The sequence below is a fragment of the Leopardus geoffroyi genome, chromosome B1, assembly GCF_018350155.1.
Source record: "Leopardus geoffroyi isolate Oge1 chromosome B1, O.geoffroyi_Oge1_pat1.0, whole genome shotgun sequence".
NCBI classification, from domain to species: Eukaryota; Metazoa; Chordata; class Mammalia; order Carnivora; family Felidae; genus Leopardus; species Leopardus geoffroyi.
In genome coordinates, this window is record NC_059327.1 from 202,426,154 (window position 1) to 202,446,067 (window position 19,914).

At 60.7% G+C, this 19,914-nt stretch overlaps 1 protein-coding gene across 1 annotated transcript in view; it reads right to left on the bottom strand.

Annotated features, from left to right (window-relative positions):
• The window catches only part of ABLIM2 (actin binding LIM protein family member 2), a 145,804-nt gene extending 137,944 nt beyond the window's left edge, over positions 1 to 7,860 (bottom strand). Inside the window, exon 1 of the mRNA XM_045474663.1 lies at positions 7,666 to 7,860. Coding sequence (XP_045330619.1) covers positions 7,666 to 7,675 — 10 coding nt within the window. The 5' untranslated portion in view covers positions 7,676 to 7,860. The remainder of the gene's footprint in view (positions 1 to 7,665) is intronic.
• Positions 7,861 to 19,914: the final 12,054 nt, after the last annotated feature.

Consider the following 19,914-nt stretch of genomic DNA (forward strand, 5'->3'; position numbering starts at 1 on the left):
GAGCTCTGGTTGGAAGCCTGGAAGACTGAGGGGGAGGAGCTCCAGCACGGGGGCCAGGGGGGGGGCCGGTGGAGAAAGCGGCAGGAAAAAGCCAAGCAAGGGCGTCTGGGCACCACGAGCAAGGACAGCACTCTGCACACAGTGGGTGCGCAATAAACGGTCATCGGAACACTAAGGGAGCATTCTGGAACATTCTGGAATGGCTTTGAGCCCTGGAGGGGCTGCTGATGGCTGGGAACGGAGGTGGCCCCGAGCTGAGGCTGGACCATATCTGAAGCACATGGGAGCCACAGCGGGTGCAGCAGCTGCGGTGACCCCTAGGTCTCCCGTGGCAGACAAGGACGGGAGCTGGCTGACCCCTCCGTGCTGCAAACCCATGCACCACTTTGCTTTGCAACCTGAGGCTCCCCCACAGCACGGTGGACGCTCGCTGGCCCTGGACCAGACGGGGGGGGGGTACCACGCCCACCCTGCAGGACAAAGACCCCAGCATCCCACTCCCCCCAACACGGGACTGCCCTGAGGAGCTGCCCACCCATGCGAATGCCCCCACTCTCCCCCTTTTCCTTCTCCCCCCTCATCTTCCCAACCTGTGCCTCCTGGGGTCACTCCCCCAGCAGTCTGCCTGGACCCACGTCCTTGTCCCCAGGGGCACGTGGACTGCAGCCATCACAGGGCAAAGGCTGGGGGGGGGGGGAGTCATCCTGATGGATGACTTGAACCTGAAGTGGGGGCCACGGGGATGGTCCTGGCAACTCCTCCTTCTTGAACTTCACACCCACCTGCAGCCCCAACTGAGACATCATCTTCCGGTAGGATCCTGGGGCCGCCCACGTCCGAGGAGGGGCAGAGGGTCAGAGAGAGGCTCTGGATGCTGGCAAACACTGGAGAAGGCTGGGGTGCTCTTATCGCCACTTTATAGGTGGGGAAACTGAGGCAAAGAGCAGCTAAGCAACCCAGATGCCGGGACCCAACCAGCAGATGACAACTGGGACTGGAGCCCAGGTCAGCCTGACCCCCAAGCCACCGACGGTACTTTCCAAGGCATCAACACGGCCTCTCTCGTTGCTTAGAAATCTTCAGGTGAGGCAAATGGTGCACAGAGCCCCCCAAACGCGTCCTTTCGCAGCAGCTCCTGTTCAGTAGAAGCCTGGCTGGGCTGCCACCAGCCGAGGAGCCCACGGAGGCAGAAGGCGCCCAGGACCAGCCCCGGCACCCAGCGGGGCTTGCTGTTGGCTGCAGCCAAGGGAAAGTGAGCGCCACGAAATGCAAAGCACACGTTCCGCCCTCCCCTGTCCTGCCCACGGACAGGGAGGACGCGGGCATCCCGGCTCAGGTACGAGGCAGACGCCCACAGACGTGGTTTCCCTGGTAGGCTGCGGAGAAGCCCCCTTACATCAGGGAGCCTCCGTGTAAAGGCCAAGTGCTTCCTGCCACCGAATTGTCAGACGAGCTCTACGTGGCAGAAAAGGATGATGGGGGCCATGCTTCCCTGAGATGCTGGCTCAGCCTCAAGCTCAGACCATCTCTCTGGGGACAGTGGAGGGGGGACAGGGTTGTCAGAAGCGGGTCACATCCCTGAGGGTGGCGATAGGCCCTGTCTTTACAGATGGGTACGCTGAGGCCCAGAGAGGGAAGACAGCCTGCCCAACGTCACACAGCGGCCCGGGTGGGTGGAGCTGGGATTCCTGGGAGCTGAGGCACGACCCATGGGGCTGGATGATGCCAGGGGGGCTGGGCCGGGCGCCGCAGCGGGGACGCGGGGCAGTCGTGGCTGCTGCTCTAGAAGGTCTCGGGGACCTGGGAGAAGGGAGAACCAGGGCCAGTGGGGCCGGGCTACAGAGAGGCTTACAGGCTTGATGGAGTGAAATTCTCCCTTGTGGTCTGAGCCATGTGGATGCGGATCTCTGGGTGGTGCCAGGACCCCAGGCGGGAGCCCCTGGAGAAGGCAGGGGAAAGAGCGTGCCCTCTGGAGGCAGACAGAGCTGGGTTGGAGTCTGGCTCTGCCCCCCTGGCTCTGGGAACGCAGGTGCTACACCTGAACGATGCAAATATGCTTCATGGCCCAGGGGACAAGATGCACCCTGTAGTCCCCCCGTCACTACAAAGCATTATTACGATGCCCCAAATGGCCAAGCCGTATCCAACCCAAACTCTCAGCCACGCATTACTGGGGGGCAGTAAATGGCAGGAAAAGCCAGCTCAGGCAAGCGCAGGGGGCAGTGGGGGGAAGGTGGGCGCACGGAGCCCACCCACGTGGGAAGAGGAGTGTCCGGGCACATGGGGTTCAAACCCGGGTGTGGCGCGACGCCAGGCGGCCACCAGGCCCTTCTGGGTATTTGCTTCCCCTCCCGTCACGGGGACACCTCCCTCCGGTCATGGGGACACCCCGGCAGCCCTGAGAAGCACTGTGAGAACTCAGGAGCATCTGGCCGGGCGTGGGGCCCGAGGGAGCGTCCCGTGAGCCGTGGCTGCGGTGACACTGAAGTATGGTGCTTCCTGACACCCTAGAGGCCGCGGCAATGGAAACATCCCCGAGTAAACAGAGACGCTCCGCTCAGGTTGCTCTGCCCCGCGTCCTACCAGCCCTGAGGCCCAAGGCTTTCCGCCCATGCGAGTCGGCACACATCTGGCCGGTCCCCTCCGTGGCTCCCAACGTGGTCGTCATCGACAACTGAGCCGCGATCCGAACACCACCGTGTTCTCCTATGGCGGCTATTTTAGGTGACTTCTCCAGCCTCTCCCACACGTCAGGACCTGCACCCTCAGTCCCTACCCCAGACCCCTGGGGGCGGTGGCATCGGAGGCACACAGAGGTTCCACAATCAATAATGCCAGCAGGTGACCGAGCTGGAATGTCGACACCGGAGTTCAGCGGAGGCCTTGTCCTGTCCTCTCGAGGCAGGGGCAGAGCCAGGGGTGTGAGGAAGTCCCCGTGTCGGTGCGGAGGGGAGGGGCCAGAGTCCTGGCAGCTGCTGCTGTCGGCCACCACGGCTGGCCCCGCCGAGGACCCTGGTGCCAGGACACACCCTGCCGGCTGGGGCCCTTCCCACCCTCTTCTGTCATCACCCCGAGGCGCCCATCTCCTCCGCGCAGCTCAGCTCTCCCACACTCCAGGTGATGCTCTGGGGAGTCAGGGTCCCAGACGGGTGACTTCTCCATAAGCGAGGGTGACACTCCCCTTTCTGGGACAGTTAAGACCGGACTCGCCAAGAGTTCATCAAAGTCAAGGGCACCTGGGTGGCTCAGTGGGTTAAGCGTCCAACTTCGGCTCAGGTCACGATCTCACGGTTCGTGGGTCTGAGCCCCGAATCGGGCTCTGTGCTGATGGCTCGGAGCCTGGAGCCTGCTTCGGATTCTGTGTCTCCCTCTCTCTCTCTCTCTCTGCCTCTCCTCTGTTCATGCTCTGTCTCTATCTCTCAAAAATGAATAAACATTAAAAAAAAGAGTTCACCAAAGTCAGAACTTGATTCCAGAAAATATGCCATCTAACCCCAAATTAACCTCAACGACAGAATCCAAAGGTCCTGGGTGGTAGGTCAGGGGGTGCCCCTGAACACGAGAGGAAACAGGTCAGACTCAGGGATGCCCCTGCAGAGCCAGAGCGTGCCAGCTGGTTCTCGGGCGAGGAAACCGCCCTTTTCAGATGGATTTCTGGGTCAGGATGATTGGTCTTCTGCACCTGATTCTGACAGAGTCATGCAGAGAAGCCAGGCACCAGTGCCCCTGCTTGTGGGAAGCTCCCTAACACCGTCCACCCCCACTCCCAGCCAAAGGACAGCGGCCCCCGCAGAACGGAATGTTCTGGAACTCCCACCAAGTCACGGACTTCGTGCGCCCTGCTTAGACTCGGCAGCACTCCTTTCCCACTTTCACTGCAAAAGGAGAACATACGCAATGAAGAAAATTTGGGAAAGTCGCAGAGAGTATATAAAGATGCAGACGTGGGGAACCTTCTTTGTCCTCTTTCCACGAGAGAGGCCACTGCGGACATCTTGACGCGTGTCCCCTGGCTTTTCCTCCTTTATTGTGTCTGCAGCCTGGAGATCGCGGATGACGTACAACCCTGCCCTCCGCCCTTGTCTAAATTAAACTTGTCTGCTTAAGCGTTTCTCCCAACGTTAAAACCTCCTCACATACTGTTAACTAGAATGCTCCCCCCACCCCCAGGCTGTGAGCCGCTCCAGCGGGATGCGGACTGTTTGTTCTTGTCCACTGCTCTTCCCGGGGGGCCTGGAGCTGTGCCGGGCACACGGCAGGCGTGCGGTAAGCATGGGCCCCCCGAACGAGTGACCGCACGGCGGGCTGGTATCTCGTCACTCCCCTCCACGTTTAGGCAGCTGCTAACTTCCTGTGGCACGGATGTGAGCACCTTTGCGGCTACCCACAGTGGGTCCTTGTCCACACTCGGGTTAGGTGAAGGGCTGTGTCTCTGTTCCAAATACCCAGGGCTGTGGTAACCAGAGTAGGGGACCGGGGCTCAGGTTCTGGCTTTGCCACACTCTCTCCTTGACCCTGGACGGTTGCTTTCCCTTCTCCGGGCCTCAGCTTCCCCTCTATGCATGTGAGTGGGTTTGCTCCCCGACATTCTCCAGATCCCTCGCAGCTGCGTGGTCTTAACCAGGCAGCCATGAACTCAGGACAGTGGAGCCGGCCGCCCAGGCTCTCCACCTGGCCCTGCACCTGTTTGGGGCTGAACTGTGCCTCCCTCCAAATCCACATGCTGAAGCCCTACCCCTGGTCACGCAGAATGGGGACTGCCTTTGGAGAGAGGGACTCTATGGCGTAATTGAGGTAACACGAAGCCAGTCACGTGGGCCCCAATCCAGCATGAGTGGCGTGCCCTTGTTAAGAACAGGAAATCTGGACCCAGACAGAAACCTAAGGAAAGCCCTGTGAACACAGAGAGAAGAGGTCCGTCTACAAGTCGAGGAGGGAGGCCTCAGCGGGAACCAACCAGGCCCTCACCTTGAACTTGAACTTCCCGCCTCCAGAAGCGAGAGAATAAACGTCTGTGGTTAAACCGCCCCGTCTGTGGTGCTTTGTTATGGCGGCCCCGGCACATTGATCCAACCGGCCAGGAGCCAGGAGCCTCTGAGCAGCTGGGGGATGCCCACCTGCCAGGCCTGCAGCCGCCAGGGACGGCATCTAGGCCCAGACAGAGCATGGGTCTTGCTCGAGGACCTGGCATCCATCAGAGCTGGCCCTGGGGCCCCTCCCAGATCAGGGACTCCCCTCAACCCCACGTCGCCCGCTGTGACCCCACAGGCTGCAAGCTCAGGAGACCACCACACCTCCTCATCTGCTGGCCCCCGTGCCAGCAGGCCAAGGCTACGTGCAGAGCTAAGGGCATTCCCTCCATACCACAGGGAAACTGAGGCACAAGGAACCCATAGCTAGCGCGTGGGATCTGGATCTAGGTCTGACACAGGATGCCGCCTCTGACAATTTCCCTGGCCACCCAGAATAACAGGCCACAAACCAAGCAGGCAAATACATAGGGCCCTGAGGCCATACCCAAGCCATCTCAAAGGTGACCCACATCATGTAACTGAAGGAAGATGTGCCTGCAGCCTGGTGGCATGGAGGAGAGGGAGCCTGTGACCCGGGAAGGTTGTACAGACTCTCGGGCTTTGCCCAAAGGGCCCATCTGGGCAGCTGGATGCCGGACAGAGTGATGCCCACCTACACCTGTTAGCACCAAGCTCTGGGATGATGCCAGTCTTCTTGGCGGGAGGAGGGCATCAGGGCACTTGCCCTCATTGAGGATGGAAGCCCCTGACCCGCCAGATGTGCACAGCGGCCACACACGAGAGCCAGGCGCCAGGCACGCGGGACCACCGCTCCCCCCACTGCGGTGTGGGGTGCACGTAACAGCCCGGGGACACATCTGGGGCACGAGCCACAGGTGGATGGGAGCAGGCGCGCTGGCATTTCCAAAGGGCTGGGTAAACTCACAAAGACAAGGGAACGTGGCCGCCTGGCAATGACCGTCACAAGCTACTGAGGACCCACTGTGTGCAGGGTTTCCCACTCGAATCTCATCCGCTCCAGGTGACCAGGAATATTGTTTTCACACCCCAGGAAGCCGAACTCAGGAAGGTGCCACCATTCGCCAAGATCACAATTTGCCACCAGGCAGACAGCACGGTTCAAACCCCAGCCCCCTTGCTCGTTGGATTCACGACCCCGCACGGCCCCGGTGCCCACAGAGCCCCTCTCCCAAGACAACCACAAATGCCGGTGCTCCTTCCAGGGTTCCCCTTGATTACAGGAGGGAACGGAGCCATCAATTATGATCACAGAAAACCTAAAATTACCCTGTGTGCACCCTGTCATTATCCCCACCTGCCATTAGATAAATGTGTCTGCAGGTTCTGCCGGGTCTCAGGGCGCCCCGCTCCCCAGCCACCTCCAGAGAACAGGTTGGCCATTTCAGAAATCCTCTTCTAGAGAATTCTGCCTCCTGCTGCCTGCCATTTGCTCTCAGCCACTCTCCCAACGCCCACTGCCAGTGCGGTCCCTCCTTCCTTGGTTGGAGGGGGAGGGGACTATTTCCCCTGCCGAGATGGGTCCCTGGAAACAGCCCTCCTAAACCAAGAGCAGAGCTCGGGGCAAGCACTCGCTAAATGCACACTCCCTCCCTGGTCCCATTTCCCCCCAGCTTGTCCCGGTGGTTTCTGCACCATGGCCAAGGGCCATACTGCAGTCTTTGGCGAGACAGGCTCAGAGGAGAGAGCACAGGAGGCAGAGAGCACCAGGTTTGAATCCCCACTCCGCTGCGTGAGCCGAGCAAGGGACTCAAGCCTGGTGAGCCTCGGTCGCACCCTGAAAAATGGGGTGACGGCCCCTCCCTGCCAGGGAAGGTACGGACCAACCCTCCGCCCAGTGCCAGGCCACAGGAGACTCTCAAATCCGGGCCCCTCTGGCCGCGCACCAGACTCATGCCAAGGCCTCCCTGCTGTAGGTCTCAGTTTACCCAAGCGCAGTAGGTGCGGCCGGCTTGTGACGCTGTGGGATTTTCCAGGGCCACACAGAGGCTGTCAGATCCGGTGGGTGCGGCGGGAGGCAGCCTGGGGGACGCGCAGGGGTGCGGGCCCGAGATGCCGAGCGGTGGGAGATGGCGCGGGTCGCACACACCTGCGGGGTCTGTGCCCCCAAACCTGCAGCTGAAGAGCCCAGGACGCCGGGGGTCGGCCTGACGCCCCCCCCCCCGCCACCCTGCTCAGGCGGCGCGAGCGCAGCGCAAGGGCGGCACCCCCTGCCGCAAAGCCCCCCAAGTCATCACACCTCTCCGTGGCAGGGTCTGCGGCGGCCCTGCGCCCCACCGCCCGGACCCGGTCGCTTTCTGCAACCTGCAGCGACCCGGGACCCGTGAGAAGCAAAAAAGTGGCGCCTTCCAGACAGCCGGGCGCAGCCACCCGGCCCGGCGCGGTGGGAAGGGGTCTCCGGCCGGGGCTGCAGAGCTGCGCGCGCCGCAGGCGCAGGGGCTAGGGGGCTGCGGACCGCCCCTCGGGTTTGCCAAGACCCCGGGACAAGAGTTGGGTGGAGCCACTGGGTGATTTCCTCGGTGCTGCAGGTGCAGCCCCAGAATGCCCCCACAGCCCTCGTTGCGCCGCGCGACCCAGCTCGGGGACGCGCCGGTCCCTCGGTCCCCACACTCACCTGCACTCATCTCGGCGGCAGCAGGGAGGCGGGCGGTCCGGCGTTGCGGCGGCCCGAGGCTCCTGCCCGCAGGGGCCGCGCCCGCGCGATCGCCAGCCCGCCAGCCCGCGGGTTCCCGGGTCCGCCAGCCCCGGGCAAGGTCCGCGCCCGCCCGCAGCGCCGCCGCAGCCCCCCGGCGCGCCGGCCCCGCCCCGTCGGCCCCGCCCCCCGCCAACCCCGCCCCCTCGCGCGGCCCCGCCCCGTTCCGCCCCCGCCGCGCCGCTGGCAGGACGCGCCCTGGGAAGTGTAGGCGCAGCGCCCCCGCCGCTCCGCCTTCGCGGCCCAGCCGCCGCACGGACGAACTACAAGTCCCGGCAGGCAGCGCGGCCCGCGCACGCGCAGCCAGGCGACGCCGCTGCGGCCTCCCGCCGCGGCCGGTGGGTCTCTGCGGGGCTGTCAAAGCGGCCTGGCTGGCGCCTTGGCTGGCGGCGGCTCCCGAGAGCCCGGGAGTGACAGGGAGAGAAGCCAAGGGACAAGAGCTTGGTGCAGCTCCAGTTGAGTCGTGGAGTTGCAGGGGGCCTGAAGACCTGGGCCAACCCCCGCCTCCCCCAGTTGTGCAGACAGGGAAACTGAGGCGGGGCGCGGGCTGGCGCCGGGCTCCCGACTCCAGGTCTAGGGCAACACACCGCAGGCTCCCGCCGCGCTGCACTGGCTGGCGCCTTAGGAGGGGCCGCGTCCTACCCCACGGTAGTCCCCGGCCCCAGCCCCCCCCCCCCCCCCGCTGTCACCGACTGCCCTCTGTGACGTCAGACGCCCAGCACGGGGCGGGGGCCGGGTCCTGAAGAGGGAAGGACTAGGGGTGGGCGTCAGGAAAGGACTGGGAGCGGGCAGAACCCGCTGGTGCCTGGTACTGACAAAAGGGGCCCTTGGGGTGCAGGCGACTGGACTGGAGGAGCATTCGGGAGGCAGGCTTCGGGGCCTGGCACGGCGGGGTGAGGTGACGGGAGGACGATTGGCTTGGGAGATGCAGTCAACAAGGGAAGGAGGGCTGGCCGCAGAAAACGTGGACTCTGAATGGCATACCGAAGCGGGAGCAGATTCTCTGGCCCATCTACCCCGGACTCCCGGGAAAGCCCAAGCCCAGCAGAACCGGCCACAGGCAAGGCCGGTCAGGCCCGGCCGGGCGCCCTAGCAACCCCAGGAGGCCTTCCCCGGGTGGCTGGCCCTGCAGCTGCAGGCTCTAATCCCTGTTCTGGGCTTTTCCCCAGAACACAAGCGCAGTGTGGTGCGAGGGTCCGATGCCTCCCTCCCCGCTTGGCTTCCCCTCTTAATGCGACCCTGAGCAAGACCCTTATGTGGGCATCAGGACCGATGAGCGAAGTCGGCTGAAAGCATGAAATCTGGGTCATCGGTCTTGGCCGGGCAGATGCAGGCCAGCAGGGACGGAGGAGCCTGGGGTCTGACCACCTGGTAGGGAGCCCAGCTTCACCTGCTCGTGCAAGGTGCCTCGTGTCCATCATCCAACCAGACAGAGCTCCTGCCTCACAGGACAGTTCTGGGGATTACGCACGCTAATGTATGCCGTGCACGCCTCTGAGTTGAGATCGATAAATGTCTTGGACATTATCATGCCATCATTATTACTGTTGTTCTCAGTGCCTTTCACGGGGTCTGTGGCAGAGCGGGCTCTCCCCACAATCCCCACAAACGTCTGTGGAGTGAAGGGGGAGAAGGATGGAGGCAGGAGAGGGTGGGAGCACCCCTGCCACCGCTCACCCTCCTCAGGAAGCTCTCTGCCGAGCCCCCCGCAGTCCTGCTTCCTCCCTGGCAGAATCATCAGCACCCCCGTGTTTCCAACGATCCCTAGGAACCTCCTGGAAGCATATGATTTCCTCCGCAGAGCTTGGTGAGGACGGCAGGGAGGCCGCGGTCACACCACTCGGCCGTGGGAAAAACCAAGGTGTGGATGCGGGTGTGAGTCAGGGTGGGTGTGGTTAGCCTGGTTCCTGGCTGGTCCCAGAGCTCAGCCTGCTGTGTGGCCACCCCGGGCCTCCCCATGGAGCTGGCATGAAACAGCAGGAAGGGGGTGGGGGGTCACAGCAGTCTTCAACCCGGAAAGACCTCAGGGTCATGTGATTCTGGCACATTCTTTCAAGAGGACGGAACCTAAGGCCCAAGGAGGCCCTGCCCAGAGTCACCCAGCAAATCAGAGGTAAGGGAGGGGCTTGACCCAGGTCTGTGGCTATGCTGCCAGCCCTCCGCCCTCAGCAGGTGCCCCGGCAAGGGGACCTGTCACCGGGGCAGGCCTGCTCGCGTGTCCTCTCTTCCTGCACAGCACCTGCCGACACTGGCTGATTGGATAGACTGACCCACACTTTGGTTCTCATCCCTGGTACCGTGAACCAGATGTGACCTCGGGCAACTTGCTCGCCCTCTCTGTGCATCATTTTTCTTACCTTTCAAAGCACAGTATGAACCCCAGTAGGGTTTGTTAGGAGAATAACGGAGTAATGTAAGTGTCTGGCAAGAAGTCAGAGCCCCATAGGTGTTATTATCACCATTGTTATTAAAACAGACCCGGGAGACACATCACCTCCCCTAAAGACTGTTTTCTTTTCTCGCGTGTATTTCTTACATCCATCCACCCACCCCCCATCCATCCATCCATCCATCCTTCGTTCCTTCGATCATCCATTCATCCTTCTATCTATCCATCCTTCTTTCTATCCTCTATCCTTCCATCCATCCATCCATCCATCCACCCATCCCCCATCCATCCATCCATCCATCCTTCGTTCCTTCGATCATCCATTCATCCTTCTATCTATCCATCCTTCTTTCTATCCTCTATCCTTCCATCCATCCATCCATCCATCCATCCATCCATCTATCCACCTTTAATGAACACCTTTAGTGTACTGGGCACTGTTCTAGTTTTAAAAAAATGAGAAGAATTTTTTTCTCAAGTCACATGACTCATTATAGAAAATGATGCCACCTGAGGCCCTGAAGGCAAGGGGGGGGGTGTCAGAGGACCTTCAAGGGCTCCTTGAGACAAGGAGGTTCCAGGCTAACAGTCAAGGGACAGCTGGCTGGGTGGGCGCAGATACAGAAGGAGCCATAAGGCGGTGGGGGCTTGCCTTCCTCCCCCCAGCCCCCTCCTGCTGGGCTCACACCTGCAGACAGAGGGACACCCTTGTGTTCTGGGCCCCTGGCAGACAAGGAAGGGGCTTCAGCTGCTCCTTGAGGGCCCCCCCCCACCTCAAGTGCTTATCACAGCTTTCACTGGGGTCTTCCAGCCCCTTACAGGTGCCCCAGACAGTGGCCCCCTGGCCCTTTCTCCCAGCTCCATGCCCATTCTTGCCCCACATGCCTTTGCCTCACCGTTCCCACCTTGGGACTTACATGGTCCATTTGATTTAATCCTTCCCACCCCCTTGAAGCAGGGCTGTGGTCTTGTACCCTATTGGCTTGGAAAGGGGACAAAACCTGGCCGGGCCTCACGTCGGGGAAGCGCAGAAGGGGTGGAGATTTCCAAGACTCTCGTGGACTAGGTCGGAGCGCTGGCCGGAGCCTCCGGCCTGCAACACTGGCCTTTGTCCCTCCCGGATGGGCCCCGGGCACTCAGCCTGCTGCCTCTGGCACTGTCACGGCTGCCTTGGGATCTGGAGGCTCTCAGGTGTGGACGCTGCTCTGAGGCCGTGCTCCAAGGAGGACGGCGGTGTCATTGGGCCAAGATGTCAGAGCACCTGGGCCCACGAACCGCCCTACCCGGTGCTGACAGGCAGGTGCTGGGTTGCACAGGAGGCTGGAAAGGGATGGTCAGAACCCCGGGGAAAGGCCCTTTTCTTTTCATGATAAATGCTCCTGTGAGAAGCACAGGCACCTGTCACCGTGCCACGGGCCTGCAAATGGCTTCAAAATTGGGGGCATTTGTCCTGAAAATGTTTATTGCCCTTTTGAGACACACGAAGGCCTTGGGACGTACAGCATGTTGGGTGGAGAGCCGGGTGGCCCCCAGGGGCTGACCTCACACAGTCTGGGTCAGGTAGAGATTTGGGTCGGGTTTCTCGAGAACAGCCCAGGAGGGGCTGGGAGGCAGAGGGGTCAGCGACCCCTGGGCCAGGGGGCTACTCCTATGGGACAGAAGAGTCTGGATGGAGGGCTTTTGTCTCACCCTCATGGGACCAGCCTCATGCTCAGATGGTGGGAGCTGAGGGGCAGTGGAAACGGCCCCTGAGCAGAATGCCCAGGGCCAAGCCAGGCCAGGCGGGCAGCCAAGACCTGGGACAGCTCTGTGCCCATGAACCCTTCCTTACTGGCATCACCATCATATCCCCATTTTACAGCTAGGGACACTGAGACTTTAGCTTACCCCAACGCAATCTATTCCCAAGTGGAAGAGCCAGGCCCTTTGGAGGAGGCTGTGGGCTTTTGGGACAGTGCCTTCTAGGTCTGGCACCCGGGAAGCCAAGCGACAAGGCTGAGCGTCCTGGGCCAAGGATGTGGAGCAGGCCTTTCTGGGCCCCAAACTATGCCAGGCCCGCTGCTCCCTGGGCTGCTGGAAATGCTCCCACCCTCACCTGGATAACTCAGGCTCACCTTCTGGATTTCGATGGAGACTTTCTCCTTGGAGAAACCCCCCTGACTAAGCCAGGGGCCACCTCTGCTCCCCGCGGCCTTGCCCGTCACTGCCACATCACTCCCCGGTCTTGCCATTTGGCTCCTGTCTGGCTCCCCAGCCAGACGCCAAGCTTGCCAGGCAAGACTTGGTCATCTTGGGGTCTCTGGCACGTGCTGGGGTCTCCAGAGCATCTCAGGGTCCGCAGAGCACCCTGGGGTCTCCAACGCAGAGGAGAGTAGCCACTAAATCGTGGTTTCAACACGCTCCCGGCCGTGGTTCCCTTTGCCACCCCTCGCTCAGCTCTTTCCAAAAGGAAAGAGGTCATACTCCCCTGAGCCCCCCTCCCAGTGTTCCTGACCTTGTCCTGGGTCTGCTCAGGCTTCCCACAAGTTGCTTCTACAGAGAGCAGCACAGAGTGGCTGGGATCCCCCGGGGCCTGGTCTAGAAAGGTGTCGCCCTGAAAACCCAACTGTGCCAGAAGCCCCCAGTCAAAGTCACACGGTGGCCAGCGGAAATAGACAGCATCTGGTAGCCCTCAATGACCCCAGGGCCCCTCCGGGCACAGTCTGGCTGAAGCTGTGGGTTTCTCTGTCCTTCTTTCCCCTCCAAATACAGCCCCAAAATTGATTTACTTCACAGCCAAGCGGGGGAACAAATGAAATATGTTTTCATTTGTGGGATCTTTCCAGGCACTCAATAGTTTAAAACCATGCCATATGAAGCCAAGGGTAAAAGCAACACGTGACTGGGGCGCTGGGGTGGCTCAACCAGTTGAGCATCTGACTTCGGCTCAGGTCATGATCTCTCGGTTTGTGAGTTCGAGCCCCCGTCGGGCTCTGCGCCGACAGCTCGGAGCCTGGAGCCCGCTTCGGATTCTGTGTCTCCGTCTCTCTCTGGCCCTCCCCGACTTGTGCTCTGTGTCTCTTTCTATTAAAAATAAATAAAATGTAAAAAATAAAATTAAAATAACCTGTGACTCGTGTCTTGCAAGAGCCTTGCTCTCGCAAATGGACATCACACACCTCGAGTGTCCAGCTGACTCGAGCCCAACCTCACCGTCCCACGCCTACGGCCACCTGAGTTCCCGGGGAAGGCGGGAAGGAGGAGTGTGCTGGGGGTGGGGGTGGGGGGCGGTCACGGGTGCACTGCCCGACTGCAGCCACCAGTCATTCTACCCTCGCCACCTCCGGGTTCGGCAGACCCGGCAACGTTTTGCCGTCACGGAGCCGGCTGGTCACGGTGATGGAATGAAGTCGGAGATACGGGCCTCGTCCTGGAAATGACTCCGCGCAAGACCTGGCGTTTGGGCTGCCGATCAAATAGCCTTTCGCCTGATGAAATTGTGTGCCTCTGCGGCAGAAGCAGACGGGGGGAGTCGGGAGCATGTGAGAGCAGCTCAGAGGCGCGGAGACACATTTACCCAGCACCTTGCGGTGCTGGAAGCCGGAGAGGTGAGCCGGCAAGAGGCGGTCCGGGCCCCCCGGGAGCCACGGGAATGTGCAGAGGGATTGCATCACGCCCTGTGGCCGTGTGACAAAACGCACCACAGAACACAGAAGTTGTCCTCCCGCTGTCCTGGAGGCCAGATGTCTGAGGTGCTGGCAGGCCGTGCTCCCCGCAAAACCTCCCAGGGAGGGTCCTTCCTCGCCCTCCCCCGGCTCCCAGGGGCTCCTGGCACTCCTGGGCGTGTGGCTGCCCCACTCCAACCTCGCCTCCCCATGCCGTCCCTGTGCTCCCTGCAAGGATGCCAGTCCTTGGATTTAGGGCCCGCCTAATCCGGCCGGGCCGTGTCTTAGCCCGTTATACCCACGAAGACCCTATTTCCAAATAAGGTCACCTCACAGGTCCTTGAGGGTTGGGATTTGAACCTCTCTTTTGGGGGCCCAATCCAACCCAGCACCGTGCTCCATAAGGGCCCGGGAGGAAACCTTCAGGTCTAAGGCCTCCCGGTGGGAGGGGAGAAAACAGGGGCTCAGACGGACAAGGTCACACTAGGAGTCGGGTCCCAGCAGGCCAGAGTCCACTATTGTCCCCAGCTTGTTGATGACAAGGTGAGCCCGTGGCCTCATAGGGGACGCCAGGGCAGCCCTCCCGGATGGGGAGACCACCTCTTGTTCTGGGCAGCGGAGGGCTCCCGACAAAGCCTCACGCGGCACCTCCTCGCCTCCGGTCCCGGCCGCCGCTGACCCCCAGGCTCATCAAAGCAAGACACGTCACCTCTCAACGCGGCACCACAGCCCCAGGCTTTGTGCGCAGGAACAGTCCCGCCTCCTGGGGCAGGGAGAGGGCCCAGGCGAGGACCGTCCTCCCCAGCTGCCAGCGTGAGCAAGGGGTGGGCTTTGGGGAGGACCTTCACCCCCTCGCCTCCTGCAGGATTGCCAAGGGCTTTGTCCTCACCACCTCTCGCTCCAGCGCCCTTTCCGGCCCTGACGGTGAGCACCGCGTGGTTTGACGCACGAGGGGCCTTAGGTCACCAAGGCTAAGCGACGTGCGGAAGTCACCAGCGAGGACAGGCCTGGCTGAGGCCCGATGAGCGTCCTTCCGACGGCCAGCACAGGGCACTCTCCACTAGAATTTTGGGGGGCTCCAACCAAGCCACTGGGAGCAGACACAGGACTGAGGGGTTTGAGGACAATGCCAAACGCCACTGTCTGGGGCAATGCTAAAAGATGCATGTTCTGGTGTTTTCATATTAAAAACAAAAGCAAAATAGTGCCCCCCGGACCAAGCTTGCCCGTCACCCCATGATCATCTTGGTCATGTTTCTGGGAGAAGCGTCTACACTCGCTGTCTGCACCACCTCCCCTCCCGTTCACTCAAAACCACCTCCAATCCCCGCCCAGCTGCGCTCAGCCACACACCGAGGACCCCCTTGGGGCTCCATCCTGTGGACACGGCCCCCTCTGGCAGCTGATCTGCTGTCTCTGCAGGTCCCACACCAACCACCTTTCCAGAACACTCCATCGTTTCCTGCTCTCGCCCCTCCCGGTGTCCATCACTGGGTTCTCCCTCCCTGGGGGGTCTCAGGGCCCCCCTCCTCCCTCCCTCCCTGGGCAAATGCACACCCACCCTCGTGGGGAGGAAGCCCCTTCTGTGATGGTCAGTTTCACGGGTCAACTCAGCCAGGCTGAGGTTCCCGGCCAATCAGCCAAACACTCACTCCTCTGGACGTGGCCGCGAAGGTTATTTTGCAGGCGTGGTTAACATCTGTTATCATTTGACCTCCAGGGAAGCAAATTGCCCTCCATAACGTGGGTGGGACCTCATCTAATCCTTTCAAGGCCGTAAGAGCAAAACAAACTGAGATTTCCCGGAGAAGAAATTGCACCTCAAGACTGCAGGGTCGACTCCTGCCCGAGCGTCAGCCTGCCCCCGGGATCTCGTGCTTGCCAGGCCCCAGAATCCCATGCGCCGATTCCTTAAAAGAGACCCATATCTACCCCCTGCCTACCTACCCATCATCCCTCTGTCCATGCATTCTTTCTTCCTTCCTTCCATCCATCACCCATCCACCCACCCACCCACCCGTCCATCCATCCATCCCTTTGCCTCGGGCCTCCGTGGGTCACAGCTCCCCAAGTGCTGCAGTCCTCACCCACTTCACCCCCCAGCCCTGTTCGCATCCCGCCACCTCTGGACCTCCCACCTCCGGACCTGGGTCCCACGGCTCCACTGAAAGGCCTTCCTCTCCTCCTCTTCCTGGCCCTACCGATCCGTAAGAACTGGTGTAGACACCACCTCCTCCAGGAGGTTCTCCCTGACCCCTGAGCTGAGCTGGGTACTCCTCTGGGTTTCACTCCTCTTATTACAGGTCTGGTCACATGAAATCGTTGATGAGCGTCCTCGTGTCCCGCACGAGATGGTGAGCTTTGGATGCTGTGAGATCCTCAGAGAAAAGCTGGGATCTGAAGGACCAGGAAGGACAGCTAAAGGATGGGGCTGGAGGGACAGCCCAGGCAGGGGACTGTGTTTCATTCGATGTTTTAACTCCAGTTCCTGGGGCCCTAACTTGTTCTGGAGAGTCCTTGGGGTGTCTCACAGAGAAAGATTTGAAAACAGTGATTAAGGAAGTGGGGTGAAGGGAAATGAGGTAGAGAATAGCAGGAACTTGGGGCTGAGGTCTTCCACTGACCCCTGCCCCGGGTGGGGACACCAGCCGAGGGCAGTCCCCCCTGAGCCCCAGCAGAGAGAGGGACGGGCCAGTTACACGCCGTCCTGTGTCTACATGACTACAAACAGTTGCAGAGAAGAGGTGTGGCTGTCCTGTTCACCCGGCAGCAGACCGAACCGTCCCTTCCTTCCTGTCCCCGTGGGGAGCTGGCCAGAGGCCTGGGTGCTGACTGAGCGTCCAGGGCACAGAGGGCCTGGCACAGGGCAGGTGAGAAGCGAGTGTTTCCCGGAAGGAACTTGGCTGTGGTCATGAAGAGGCCGATTTTTTTAACAGGAAAGTGGCACGTAATTTCACGGAAAAGATTGGCTACTGATCACCTTAAAAAATAAAACTACTAGTTAACTTATCAGCAAAACGAGTTTCTTTGGAGCACAGCAGACAATCGCTAACCCGTATCAAGAGGCCAGACTAAAACCACAGGTGACTCCTTAGAACCGTGGGGGCTCTTTTATAGTGGTGGGCGGGGAGGGGGGGGGGCACTATTGTAAACTGAAAGTCTATTGGATGAAACTGGGAGCTGGCAGTGTAGTGGCTTCTCATTGGCCTGGCTGTGGCAGTCTCTCATTGGCCGGGCTGTGGCAGTCTCTCATTGGCTGGGCTGTGGCAGTCTCTGATTGGCTGGGCTGTGCTAGTCCCTTACTGGCTGGGTTCTGGCAGTCTCTTATTGGCTGGACTGTGGCATGCTCTCATTGGCTGGAACTGTTGCTGGGGGAGGAGGAAACCTTCCTTCTTCCTGCTGGGTTAGTAAAATACTGGCCAAGGTGGAATCCGCCTGCAAGGTTCTTCTCTTTCCCTTGGGTCTGCAATTGACGGGGAGGGGGAGGGCTGAGAGCTCCCCGCGCTGGCCACCGGACTCCATTGTAAACCACGTTTCCTTTACTAATTTTCACACTACCGTCCACTTCCCAGGATACTGTTCGGGAGGCGGCGGTGGGGGTGGGGGGGGGGAAGCTTTATTGTTTCAAAGTCCATCAGTTTCTGTTCACTGGCCCCGGCAGTGGATTCCTCTAATTGAGGGCACAGCATCCAGGAGTCCTGAGTCCCAGCCATCCCGGCTTTTATGCCAGCCCACAGAGGTGGACAGACAATGCCCCCAGCAAAGACCACCCTGGCACTTTCAGCCAACACAAAGGGACAGAAGGGAAGGGACAGTTTCCCACAGGCCTTTAACCATACCCCACCCTTCCTGATAGCTGGGGTCTCAGGGTCAGAGGCTGTACAGTTTGTGATCACGATCTAATTAAGTATGTGAGCGTGGAGACAGTGGACAGCCCGTCAGGAGCTCCTTAGCCTCCGTGTCCTGACTGCTGTTTATCTAACTTCCCCCTTCCCTTGCTCTTGCTTTCTCACAGTGCCCAGGTTTCTGTTCAGAGGCCACCACTCCTCCTCCACACAGCCCACGGACTTCCCAGCAGCCGGCCCCCACTCAGAAGGTTCCGATGGGTCTAAGGTTGACACAGATCAGCTACACCAGTCAGCACCCAGCGTTCCCTGGACACAGGACTTTCTCCAGGAATGGCACGTGACCCAGTTCAGACCAATGGCATGTGAGCAGTGGTTTGCTGAGGAATGATGGAAAAGACGTCCTCAGCCTAAAGACAGAGCTCGGGAAGACTCCCTCCGTCCTAGTCTGGATGTTGTGGTGGCACATGTACCCCAGTGACAGCTGTTGCAATCTTGTCCCTACTCGGGAAGCCAGCCAGAGGAAATCGTGGCGAAGTGGGGCCAGAGCCCCTGGATCCAGCCAATCCCGAGGCCCAGCTACCTCTGGACTTCCAGATCCAAGAGCCAAGGAAGACCTTTTTGTTTAAGTACTTGGATTTGAGTTTGTTGTTGTTTATAATACCCCCAAGCCCCTAAGTCAACAGTGTTTGTGACTCACTGAAATAAACACGTTTAGAACGGTGATAGGATCTCCCTCCAGATGTCACAGGGTTTGGATTGGTCCTGGCTTAAGCGGCAGAATCATCCTGGGGGCCCTCACCTCTCACCTGCCCCCCCCCCCCGGTCTGGCTGGCATGCTTGGGGAATCCCCGAGAGCCTCTGGCTTACCTGACCCCTCGTCAGAGCCGGAGAGAAAGGTGACATCTTTCAACTCTACTCCAGGCAAGACGCAGGGAGAAAAGGCTATCATCCACTGTATGTCAGGGAAACCCCTTAGAGGTGAGCTGAGAGATGAAAGGAGATATGTGCCCCTGCAGGTGTTCCCTGGGTCCCCAATCCTCCACCCAACAGGGCAGACAGAAAACCATACAGACCGGGGTCAATTGACAACGTTGTCCATACAGACTGCCGAGGAAGGCGCTCAGACCAAGGGTCCCGTTTTGCAGCATGGAAGGTGTGACGTGGAACCCCAGACCGTGGGACCCACTCTCTGGGAAGCGGCCAGCTGACGGGACGGCCCACCCGAGGCTCAGCGCCCCACCTTCTGCTGTGTTTCCTGTTTTCCAGGGTGTGGGGTGTGCACCGAGCCGACAGGCCGTGCGTGGGGCCGGAAAGCAAGGGTGGGAGCGAGATCGGCCCCTGCCAGTCATTCTCAGGGGCCGGCTGGCAGACTTTGTGCTGCCCGCTCTGTGGTCTCCGGCTCCGTGGGGTCGGCGGTCCTGGCCCGGGGTGGTCGGAGGGGATGGCGATGATCCCACCAGGGGACAGAACAAAGACTCTATTGAAGCTGAAACTTGCTAGCGAGGACCTCGTCCCAACGGACCACAAGGCAAAGAGTGACTGTACCGGGGGTCGCGATCAGCCCTCAGCCCAAGGAGCCGGGGAGGCCCCTGCCCGGTGGGGGCCGGAGGGCACGTCTGCCACGCACAGGATCACGGGGGTCTCGCGGTTCTTCTGTGCCCCGGGACAGCGGTGAGTAGCGGCCAGTGATAGGGCTGCAGGGGAGACCGGGCCCCCCTCCCAAGTGCCGGCCGAGGGGGTGTGGTGTCTGCGGGGACAGGAGCGGAGGAAGGAGAGCACCCTCCTGAAATCCACTTTTGAAACCTGCACCTTGATTATTGTTGCCTCCTTTTTCCAGGCCCTTCGCAGGCTGTTGTGAAGGAGAAATGGGGGGGGGGGGCTCAGGGATTCTTGCAGGTAACGAGTAGCCAGACCCGCTCTCTAAACAGCAAGCCATCTGCTTTCCTGCGTCTGGCCAGGGGGAGAGAGACAGATACACAGAGAGACAGAGGAACAGAGAGAGTGAGGAGACAGAGGAGAGAGGCCTCTGCGCAGCACCAGCCTCGTTCCAGCGGTGGGAAGTTACTGAGAGCAAACGTCGGGACGGGGAGTTCAGGTTCTGGTTCTGCTTCTGGTTCCGGGTAGAGCCACCTGACAGGCTCCTTGCGGAGGCAGGCGGGGGACAGAAGTCCCCCAGGGGCCAGGAGGACGGGGAACTTGACGGACAGCAGGGCTCTCTCTCTCTCGGCGACACGCCTCTGAGACGGGCCTGGCGGAGAAGGGACTTGAAGGGTCCCAGCTACCGTCCGTT